This window comes from Triticum urartu, chromosome 5A (genome assembly GCF_056163025.1).
Source record: "Triticum urartu cultivar PI428250 chromosome 5A, HENAU_Tu73, whole genome shotgun sequence".
In the NCBI taxonomy this organism is placed as follows: domain Eukaryota; kingdom Viridiplantae; phylum Streptophyta; class Magnoliopsida; order Poales; family Poaceae; genus Triticum; species Triticum urartu.
In genome coordinates, this window is record NC_141877.1 from 329,909,252 (window position 1) to 329,921,533 (window position 12,282).

At 49.9% G+C, this 12,282-nt stretch overlaps 1 protein-coding gene across 1 annotated transcript; it reads right to left on the reverse strand.

The window, feature by feature from the left end:
* Positions 1-1,933: 1,933 nt before the first annotated feature.
* Positions 1,934-3,334, reverse strand: LOC147971278 (uncharacterized). Its single transcript, XM_087523901.1, has one exon. It carries the CDS (start codon positions 3,332-3,334, stop codon positions 1,934-1,936), a length of 1,401 nt encoding a protein of 466 aa, XP_087380027.1.
* Positions 3,335-12,282: the final 8,948 nt, after the last annotated feature.

A 12,282-nucleotide genomic window follows, 5' to 3' on the forward strand; every position in this document is an offset into this window, starting at 1 on the left:
CAACGGCTGACGTTCTTCTTCAATCTCTGATCTTCCTACTCCAGCCGCCTAAACTAGCGCCGGCGGGACTGCCTGCTCCCTCCTCTTGTGGCCCGCTATGATGCCGCGCAGGCTTCCCTGGCCCACCCTACTCCCTCCGCTGGCCTGGCCGCACTCAATCAACTGCCTCCTTATTACGCGAAAAAATGATTCCTCCCACTGACATCTGGGGCGCACCAGTTGGGAGGCTGACCTGTGGGTCTACTAAGTTGACACGTACGCAGGGCATGTCAACTTAGTCAACAAACGATTCTAGCAGCAGTAACCATTGGATTTGAATCGAACGGTCCTGCTGCTTCTTCAATCGCTGCTCTTCTTGCACCAGCCGCCCAAACCAGCGCCGGGGAGACCGCCTGCTCCTGCCTCCAGTGGCCGGCTGTGCTGCCGATGAGGCCTCATCGCCCCCTACTACTCCCACCGCTAGCCAGGCCCTGCGGCGACGGTAGCCTCACACCGCAGCCGAACTAGTGAACCCTCGTACTCCTCTCTGCGTGGCCATCCACTGTCGCGTCTTCCCCGGCTCCGCGTCGTCCCCTTCCTAGGACTCGCCGTCGTCCACCGCCTTGGTGCTCTCGGCATGGCGTGGTCAACGACATTCCATCGGAAGAGTACTGTACGTGGAGAGGCTGATAGCTGGGTCCACGGCCACAACCCAGTTTTTTTGTGATTTGCCAAGTAAGTCGCTTTGTCAGGCCTATTGGGCTGCAAATCTTTCAACACGAGGAGAGATGTCATTCGGCTGGCCGAGAAAATGGCCCATCAGTAATGAGAAATGAGTTGTACATTTTTAAAACACATCAAACTGGCAATTAGTTTCAAATATCTTTTCTTCGTTTCGAGATTTGAAATTACATTAATTTTTATGCATGGAGAATTTGTTGGATTTTATATTGATATACATTTATTTTTAAAATCAGTTTGAATGTGAGTCGAAATTTCAGGATTAAAAACAGTTTGGACCGCACCGAAATATGCAAAATTTCGTATAATTTTTTAACCGTGGCCACAATATGGGCTGTAATGCTAACAAAAAGAATATGGGCTCCAAAAAAACCTTAATACTTAGCAAATGGGCTGTAAATTATTAGAAATAATGACAGATGGGCTGTAGGCTGTTTCCCACAGATTTGAGGCTTTCCTAAAAAAAAGGTTGACGCACAAGCAGTGACTGTTGGATGGCCATCCAACGGCCGTCGTGCTTCTTCAATCTCTGCTCTTCCTGCTCCAGCCGCTCAAACAGGCGCCGGCGGGACTACCTGCTCCCTCCTCCCCGCGGCCGGCTCTGCTGCCGCGCAGGCCTCACCGCCCCACCATACCCCCATCGCTGGCCTAGCCATCCCTCTACTCACCCACACATGCTGTTATTATCCGGCGATGGCAGACGAACCAGTAAACCCTCATACAGACATACTCCCCTGATGCGACCGTCGACAGAAAAACGACGGCACGAATAAATTCCCCAATCTTTCACGGTACGATGTCACCTGAAACGACGTGGCGCTCGCGATCTTGTAGATGCAATCACCACAAAAACAACACGCACACCCGGTAAAGGAAGTACGTGGTCGATCTTCAAAAGATCAGCAGCAAATTAGAAGTAGATGCCTCCAATCTCCTTGCTGTAACACACAAAGTATTCAACTCATCAACTAGTATTATCTGGTCAAGGGAAGATACCCCGACTTGACTCTGTCCATGAGGATCAAAAACCAATTTAAAAAAAAACTCCCCTAGACGCTACGATGCAAAACATATAAATAACTCTCTGGCCGGTTCCAAACCAAGTCGTACCCGACTAGTACTCTCAAGAATCCTAACCGAAATCTACTTTTATTTAATTAATAACAACCGGCTGATTAGGCACGGCGATTAGGCACACAAGCCTCTACTCTTACTAACCAACATGTGTACGTGTTGGAACTTTAACTTGCATGCGCAGTGCACTGTACCTCCCTCGATTGAAATCAACAGGTCCGATTGTAGCTGGAACAGATGTACGCACACAACCCTGGTAGTTCGAGCTCCTCTTCGGTTCTGCATCTTCTTTGACAACATAGCTGAACTGTGCAGCAGGCACCTTGTACCTATGTTTGTGAACAATATTTTCATGTCGTCGCGCAGATGTTTCAAACCTTGTTGTCTGCAAGACTTGTTGACGTAGTGCAGGCACAATATACTTGGCCTTTCTTCCTTTGTTGACACATAGGGTTGCATCATCCTCCCTGCCTTGAAAGGAAACCGTCCTCGGTTTCGGCGTATACCTTGCAGTTTTCTTCTTAAACACTTCTATGGTACAACTTATTTCTTTTGCATCTTTGGGAAGTATAGCATAGAACTCACCCTTATGCATAAAAGTGTACCTGTTTGTTCGCCCGTGATGAAGAGCGTTAACATCATGCTGCCACGGACGCCCCAAAATAAGGTGACAAACATGTAGTGGCATAACATCGCATTCCACTTTATCAACATAGCCATCAACACAAAAAGGGACCTTCACCCTGTGAGTAACCTTCACTTTGCCCACATCATTTATCCACTTCATATAGTATGGTTTTGGGTGCTCCCATGTTGGCAACAAAAGTGACTCCACCACATCCTTGCTAATCATGTTGCTAGCACTGCCACCATCAATTATCAGTTTGCAAACTTCTCCCTTGATTGCACACGCAGTTTGAAAAATACTCCGCCGTTGTCCTTGTTCCACAATGGCCCTGTCATCTCGCTGGACCTTATGTGCTAGCAAACTCTCCATATCAGGGTCATCTTGAGGATAACATAGTATGGTATCACCATGACCTCTTTCGATTTCATCCACTAACTTAGGCATATCATCTTCAGATTCTGAAATATATTCCGCATGAACAAGTAGAACCCTTCGTTGATTGGAACATTCATGCTTCATGTGTCCACGTCCTCCACACTTGTGGCAAATAATATTATGATGATGCGATGACGTCGCACTAGATGAAACCTGAGAAACCTCCTTTGGCACAGCCGCCACTTTGCTCTGTTCAATGCTTCCCGACTTATAAGAAGGAGTTGGTTTAGCACTAAACCCACCCTCAAGAGGAGAAGAACCACGTCGCCCACTGTTATAAGTTGGACGAGTCTCTGAAGGTTGCTTCTCCAATACCCAACGTTCAGCACGCTCCGCTTGATGAAGTAACTCATGAATATCATTATACTGCATTAGATCAACACGGTCACGGATCTTTTCTTCTAACCCCTCAAAGAAACGTACCATGGTCGCCTCAGCAGACTCACGCATAGCTGTACGGATCATCAAAACTTGCATCTCTTTGTAGTACTCATCAACTGATTTTGTACCTTGCACTAGACGACGCAATCTACTATGAAGCTGGCGAGTGTAATAAGCAGGCACAAAACGTTCCCTCATGATTCGCTTCATGTCAGCCCATGTCGCTGGTCGCTCATGAGTACGGTTTTTATTATCCCACCATACAAGAGCATACTCTGTAAATTCCATCGATGCAACACGAACCTTCTTCTCTTCGGAATAGTTGTGACCATCAAAAATCAGATTTACGCGCATCTCCCACTCCAAATATTTTTCCGGGTCAGCACAACGTCCCGAGAATTCAGGTATGGTTATCTTGATTCGACCCAAACCATCATCCTCGTGGGCACCATTGCCGCCATAGTCACGGCGCCGCCCATCATGGCGGTGAGCCCCAGCATCATGCCGTGGTCGGTGAGGTAAGCCTCCACGGGCATCGGAATCTTCAGAAAAATCACCATCATCGTCGTTGTCGCGGTCACGACGTCGTGGTGGTGAGCGGGACTGTCGGGGTGCCACATCTCTCGCCTGAAGGCGCTGAACTGCTGCGGTGAGCCGATTAAGACTCTGAGTCACCACCTGTAGACTATCAGTGCGCTGTCGGTCGCTGGCAGTCAAACGCTCGTTCAACCTGTCCTCGACGCCTACAATATTTGCAGACAACTCCTCCACCCTTGTCCCAAGCTTCTTGTTGGCTCCCTTGATCGCCATCAGATGAATACGCAAATCATCACTTATCTCCAAACCCTCCGGAAGCTCATCGACCTCCTCATGATCAGATTTGTCATGCTGCGAGTTCACCATCTTTCAAACAGTTGAATCAAATAGCAAGAAAAAAAATTGTACCGTGATCAACCTTGCTCTGAATACCACTTGATGCGACCGTCGACAGAAAAATGACGGCACGAATAAATTCCCCAATCTTTCACGGTACGATGTCACCTGAAACGACGTGGCGCTCGCGATCTTGTAGATGCAATCACCACAAAAACAACACGCACACCCGATAAAGGAAGTACGTGGACGATCTTCAAAAGATCAGCATCAAATTAGAAGTAGATGCCTCCAATCTCCTTGCCGTAACACACAAAGTATTCAACTCATCAACTAGTATTATCTGGTCAAGGGAAGATACCCCGACTTGACTCTGTCCATGAGGATCAAAAACCAATTAAAAAAAACTCCCCTAGACGCTACGATGCAAAACATATAAATAACTCTCTGGCCGGTTCCAAACCAAGTCGTACCCGACTAGTACTCTCAAGAATCCTAACCGAACTCTACTTTTATTTAATTAATAACAACCGACTGATTAGGCACGGCGATTAGGCACACAGGCCTCTACTCTTACTAACCAACATGTGTACGTGTTGGAACTTTAACTTGCATGCGCAGTGCACCATACCTCCCTCGATTGAAATCAACAGGTCCGATTGTAGCTGGAACAGATGTATGCACACAACCCTGGTAGTTCGAGCTCCTCTTCGGTTCTGCATCTTCTTTGACAACATAGCCGAACTGTGCAGCAGGCACCTTGTACCTCTGTTTGTGAACAATATTTTCATGTCGTCGCGCAGATGTTTCAAACCTTGTTGTCTGCGAGACTTGTTGACGTAGTGCAGGCACAATATACTTGGCCTTTCTTCCTTTGTTGACACATAGGGTTGCATCATCCCCTCCGCGTGGGAAACAACTGCCGAGTCTTCCCTGCCTCCGTGTCGTTCCCTTCCTAGGCCTCGCCGTCATCCACCGTCCTGGTGCTCTCGGCGCGGCCTGGTCAACGTGGTCAATGACCGACATGCATCTGAAGTGGACTATACGTGGAGAGGCTGACAGCTGTGTCCACGGCCGCACGCAAGGAAATGCCTCCTTATTACGCACAAAATAATGATTCCTCCACCTGACATCAGGGACCCACCGAAAGGGCCTCTGTATTTCGTGAAAAAAACGTTACCGCCGCTGACAGCTCGGACCCACCAGCTATATCTTCGCACGCAAGGAAGTGCCTCCTTATTACGCTCAAAAAAATGAATACCGCCTGCTAGTTGGGACCCATCTTGGTGGGAGGCTGACTTGTGGGCCTACTAAGTTGACGGGGACGGAGGGCTTTGTCAACTTAGTCAATATGCACGATTCTAGCTCCAGTTACCGTACGATGTCCATCCAACGGCCGTAGTGCTTCTTCAACCTCTAGTCTTCTTGCTCTAGCCGCCCAAACCAGCGCCGGTCGTGCCTCGTGCTCCTGCCTCCCGTGGCCGGCTGCGATGCGACGGAGGCCTCACCGCCCCCTACTACTCCCACCGCTGGCCAGGCCATCCCTCTACTCACCCACACCCCCTGTTATTCTGCGGCGATGGCAGCCTCACACCGCAGCGAACCAGTGAACCCTCGTACTCCTCTACGCGTGGGCATCCACTGCCGCGTCTTCCACGGCTCCACGTCGTCCCCTTTCTAGGCCTCGCCGTCGTCCACCGCCCTGGTGCTCTCGGCGCAGCGTGGTCAACGTGGTTAAGGAATGGCTTCCATCGGACGTGGATTGTACGTGGAGAGGCTGACAGCTGGGTCCACGGCCGCAGCAAGGAAGTGCCTCCTTATTACGTGCAAAATAATTATTCCTCCAGCTGACAGCGGGACCCACCGTACGGGCCACCTTATTTCGCCCCCCTGACTGTTGGGACCCACCAGCTACATCTTCGCACGCAAGGAAGTGCCTGACAGTCGGGACCCACCTGGTTGAAGCGTACGTAGCGTTGTCATTCTAGCCGTGAACGTGTACGTACATATATACTGGTCGATGTAGAGGCGCGCACGTGTCGTAGTAGAGGCGGCTAGGGTGCAAGAAAAAAAATACGTCCACGTATGTGTACATACGGGCGGGGTCTCGAACGCCTGCTCGCGCATACGTATGGCCAGGGCTCGTGTACATGGTAGGGTCCGAACGGAGAAACAACGTCGTCGTCGTGTTCATGGGGAGGCAACGGAATGCGTCATGTTCATGGGGAGGCAACAGAATGCGTCGTGTTTATGGGGAGGCAACAAAATGCGTCATTGAGGGAGTCATGGATTAGGGGGTCTCTGGACAGCCGGACTATCTCCACTGGCCGGACTGTTAGACTATGAAGATACAAGATTGAAGACTTCGTCTCGTGTCCGGATGGGACTCTACTTGGCGCGGAAGGCAAGCTAGGCAATACGTATATGGATATCTCCTCCTTTGTAACTGACCTTGTGTAACCCTAACCCTCTCCGGTGTCTATATAAACCGAAGGGTTTTAGTCCATAGGACAACAATCATAACATACAATCATACCGTAGGCTAGCTTCTAGGGTTTAGCCTCCCTGATCTCGTGGTAGATCTACTCTTTTAACACCCATATCATCAATATTAATCAAGCAGGACATAGGGTTTTACCTCCATCAAGAGGGCCCGAACCTGGGTAAAACATCGTGTCCCCTGCCTCCTGTTACCATCCGGCCTAGACACACAGTTCGGGGCCCCCTACCCGAGATCCGCTGGTTTTGACACCGACATTGGTGCTTTCATTGAGAGTTCCGCTGTGCCGTCGTCATCAGGAAGGATGTCTCATCCCGTCTTTAAAGATGGCACTATCGCTGAGGGAGCTTTGGCTATCGGCCAAACTCTCCAGCTAGGTGGTTTTCTTATGACCGCCCGTTCGGCCGCTGCGCCGACGATGACTTCTCGGGTCATCGAAAGCAATCTTCACGTCAACTCGGAACTCGCCGAGTAGTTAGATCCAATGGAGCTCTCTTCCCTGAACGAGCTCTTGGATCGCATCGCCGCCCTGGGAGTCGCTACAGACTACGATCTGATTGGGCCTAAATCCGATCTAAGAGAGATCAACTCTCCCCAGGTCATCCATCACGTTGCAGTGGTGGATGAACAATGTGGCAACCCTTCATCTATCTTAAGGACTAGCTATGTCCGGATTCCCAATCCCTCCAGGCCGGATACCCGCGGAGGGGAGGACGTCACTCAAGGCCTGAACCTAGAATCAAGCAGCGGGCTAGATTTATTGGAAAACATCCAAGAATCCAAACTTTCGAGTTCGGAAACTCCTTGGCCCCTGAGTCTCAGATGGGGTGAGGATTCGGATTCAATTCCACCCACCCACCCAAACATACGCGATCTATCCCAAATTAGGCAAGAGCCCGAAGAAACAGTGCACCATTACTGGGCCAGATTCCTCCTGGTCATGAACAGGATAAAGGGCTGCCGCGAGGAAGACGCAATTTCATTCTTCTGCAATAATTGCACGGACAAGGGAATCCTCAACGCCATAAGTCATCGCGAAGTCACACACTTTGCCGACTTGGTGTCCATAGTACGAAAGTACTGTGCGATGGAAAGCGCCTGGAAAACCGAAGTACAATTTTGGGATAATCCGGCCCTGAATACAAACCCAGTCCGAAATAAAAGGGTGCATTATCACAATACACCTAGGTTAACTACCAAAAAGCAAAAGCCCTCTACTGGGCAAGGAACCGTACTGGAGGGATGGCTCAACGGACCCTGCAAAATTCATAGTACAGCAGATGCAATACCAATGCACAACCTTAGAGCATGTTGGATACTCCGGCAGGTGGCCAAAAGTGGTGAGGATCTACTCCTCCCAAAGACCACAGAACACCATCCCGTGGACAACAATACGGCGTTAACGGTCTTTGAGACCTTCGTGTCAAATAATAGACGCAAGCGAACACTCTACAGCATGGCCGAAATCTGCCACATAGCAGAAATAAATCCTTGGAGTGACACGGCTATTACCTTCAATGCCAGTGACGAACCTAAATTCCGAACAGCCCGAGCACCAGCCGCACTGGTCCTCAATCCAATCGTGGACGGCTTTCGACTCACCAAGGTACTCATGGACGGCGGCAGCAGGTTAAACCTCATCTATGAGGAAACTCTTCAAAAGATGGAAAAGACTAGAGCCGCATTGAGCAAAGTAGCACAACCTTTAGAGGAATCATCCCCAGTCAGGAAGCATGCTGTGCTGGAAAAATCACACTAGACGTGGTATTCGGCACGCCGGACAATTACAGGTCCGAAGAAATTACATTCCAGGTGGCCCCGTTCAGCAGTGGATACCACGCTCTATTAGGGCGGGAGGCGTTTACAATCTTCCAAGGCATACCCCATTATGGGTACATGAAGCTCAAAATGCCCGGACCCAATGGAATCATCACTCTTGTTAGTGATCCAGACATAGCACTCCGCACCGAAAATAAGACAGCTGCACTGGCCCTTGAGGCACTATCCGAAGCCCTAGCAGCCAAAGAACTAACTGCGCTGCGCTCCACGGTGAACAGGGACGACGTGATACTCGATAAGAGATCCAAGTCCACCTCCTTTAAACCAGCGGATGAAATAGTCAAATTCCAAGTCCATCCAACGGACCCTACAAAAATAGCTTCCATCGGGGCACAATTAAACCCTGATGTCGACACCGCACTGCGAGAGTTCCTACGCGAGAACCGGGACATTTTCGCCTGGCACCCTTCAGACATGCCAGGATTCCCACGCAGGCTGGCTGAGCACAGCCTAAATATCCTAAAAGGATTCAAGCCAGTCAAGCAAGCTCTTCGATGTTTCTCCAAGCCTAAAAAACAAGCCATGGGAGAGGAACTAGCCAAGCTATTGGAGGCCAGATTCATCAGAGACATAAAACATCCGGACTGGCTAGCAAACCTGGTGATGGTACCAAAGAACGACAAATCCTGGCGCTTGTGCGTCGATTTTAAGGACCTTAACAAGGCCTGCCCAAAGGATCCCTTCCCCCTCCCCCGCATCGATCAAATCATCGATGCTACCGCAGGACATGATTCATTGTGTTTCCTCGATGCATACTCCAGCTACCATCAAATTAAAATGGCAGAGCTAGACCAAGCCGCAACGGCATTCATCACACCATACGGCCCATTCTGCTTCAACACAATGCCCTTCGAGCTAAAAAACGCCGGCGCAACATATCAGCGCATGATTCAGACATGTCTGGCAAAACAGATCGGCAAAACAGTGGAGTCATACGTAGATGACGTGGTCGTTAAAACCAAGCATGTCGAAACTCTAGTAGATGACTTGAGGCTCACATTCGACAACCTCCGAGCATATGACATCAAGCTCAATCCGGAAAAATGCGTTTTCGGCGTACCAGCCGGAAAGCTCCTAGGATTCATTGTCTCCAGTAGAGGTATTGAAGCTAATCCGGCCAAAATCCGAGCGTTGTCACAGTTGGCTACCCCAACAGACCTCAAACAAATACAAAATTGACTGGATGCGTGGCGGCTCTAAGCCGCTTTATCTCCCGCTTGGGAGAAAAGGCATTACCCCTTTATCGCCTCCTCCAGCGCACCGAACACTTCGAGTGGACGAACGCCGCCACGGCCGGACTCAACGAAATAAAAGCCATATTGGCAACAAACACGGTCCTGGCCGCGCCAAACATTGGCGAACCAATGCTATTATACATTGCGGCAACTCATCAAGTAGTAAGCGCAGTACTCGTCGTCGAGCGAGAGGCGGACGGACACAAATTCCCCCTTCAAAAGCCGATTTACTATGTGTCCACTGTCCTTACTCCATGCAAATCACGGTACCCGCATTATCAAAAGATAGTGTACGCGGTATTTATGGCATCCCGGAAGCTGCGACACTACTTTCAAGAGTGTTTGATAATGGTAGCCTCGGAAGTACCACTTAACGATATTGTAAACAACCGCGACGCGACGGGCCAGATTGCCAAATGGGCCATTGAGCTCCTCCCGTTCGACATAACCTACAAGCCACGGTGAGCTATTAAGTCGCAAGTTTTGGCTGATTTCGTCGCTGAATGGACGGAAGCCGAACTCCCTAAAGAGTACGACACATATTCAAACTGGATCATGCACTTCGACGGCTCCAAAATGTTGGATGGTCTGGGGGCTGGCGTCGTTTTGACGTTCCCAACAGGAGACACCATTCAATACGTACTACAGATAATGTATACAGACTCCAACAACGCAGTCGAATATGAGGCCCTTCTACATGGTCTCCGGATGGCAGTATCCATGGGCATTCAATGCCTAGAGGTGCGTGGGGATTCGAACCTCGTGATATCCCAAATAAATGGAGACTTTGATGCCAAGGATCTGAAAATGGCAACTTATCGCAATGCCATCCTAAAAATGTCAGCTCGGTTCGAGGGGCTTGAATTTCACCATGTGGCTCGGGAAAACAATCAGGCGGCGGATATCCTCGCTCGCATCGGCGCAAAACGCGACGCGGTCCCTCCCAACATATTTCTGGAAAGGCTTTTCAAGCCATCCGTAGCATGGGAAGGGGACACCGGTACCAACAGTCCGGACCCGGCCAAAATACCCGATACCGAACTCTCTGACATAATCAGAGGCTCCGCCACCGAAATAACACAATCAGCCCATGACATAATGGCCATTATTGCCCCATGGACAGAACCATTCCTGGCCTACCTGACTAGACAGGAACTTACGGAGGACCAAAATGAGGCACGCTGCATAGTGCGGCGATCCAAAGCCTACAGGGTCCATGAGGGAGAATTGTAAAAAAAAGCGCTACCGGAGTCCTTCAAAGGTGCATCTCCAAAGAGGAAGGGCGGAACCTTTTGGCAGAAATTCACGCCGGACTCGGCGGTCATCACGCCGCAGCCCGGGCTCTTGTAAGCAAGGCCTTCCGTACAGGATTCTATTAGCCAGCGACCCGGACAGACGCAGAGGACTTGGTCCAACGTTGCGCCGGTTGCCAGCTCTTTGCTAATCAAAGCCACATGCCACCCACCGCCCTCCAAACAATCCCCATTACATGGCCCTTCGCGGTCTGGGGGCTCGACATGGTTGGACCCCTTAAAGGGGGAACCCACAAAAAATACTTATTGGTCATGGTGGATAAATTCACCAAATGGATAGAGGCTAAACTGGTTAAAACAGCCGAATCCGGACCGGTGATAGATTTCATATCCGGGGTTGTACACCGTTACGGCGTCCCCCACAGCATCATCACTGATAACGGCACAAACTTCACGACCGACGAGGTAAAACTCTGGTGCAGCAAAATGGGCATCAAGCTCGACTATGCTTCAGTCTATCACCCACAAACCAACGGTCAAGTCGAACGAGCAAATGGTCTTATAATGAGCGGCATTAAACCCAGATTAGTGCGCTCCTTAACGGAGTCTGACACGCACTGGGTAGAGGAGCTCGACTCCGTACTCTGGGGGCTGCGGACCACGCCGAATCGTAGCACCGGATATACACCATTTTTATGTTGTACGGCGCAGAGGCAGTGCTGCCTTGTGACATAATTCATGACTCACCTCGAGTGTGCATGTATGAAGAAAGAGAAGCCGACTCGATCGGTAGGACAGTCTGGACACCTTGGAGGAAGAGCATGACATAGCCAAAGCCCGTTCTGCATTTTACCAGCAACAGGCTCGCAGATACCAAAGCAGAGAAGTACGGGCGAAAACTTATAACGTTGGCGAACTAGTTCTACGGCTGCCGGATAAGAAAAAGAACAAGCTAGAGCCCAAATGGGAAGGTCCCTTCATCATCGACCAAGTTCTGACCGGTGGAGCGTACCGACTACGGGATGCATCGACTAGTCGACTCGAGCCGAACCCATGGAACGCAACCAGGCTCCGAAGATTCTACGCCTAGCACCGGACTTTATGTTAGTCCCCTTCCTTTGTCCATTTTTTGCATATGCATCATCTGTCTTGTTTCCCTTTCTTTCTTTTATTTCTCTAGGCCTTCAAGGGTCACCTTGTGCCTCATTCATACATCACAGATGTGCTAGCCGCACTCTTCATACCTGGGGGCTTCTTTCACAGAAGCTTAAATTATTTACCTGGGCCTCACGCCCAACACATGTGTTATACTTCCGCATGTACCTTTTCTCACCATTATATGCA

Excerpts from the sequence above, each read along its gene's own strand:
- LOC147971278 (XM_087523901.1), bottom strand. The coding sequence starts at position 3,334 with ATGCAAGTTTTGATGATCCGTACAGCTATGCGTGAGTCTGCTGAGGCG.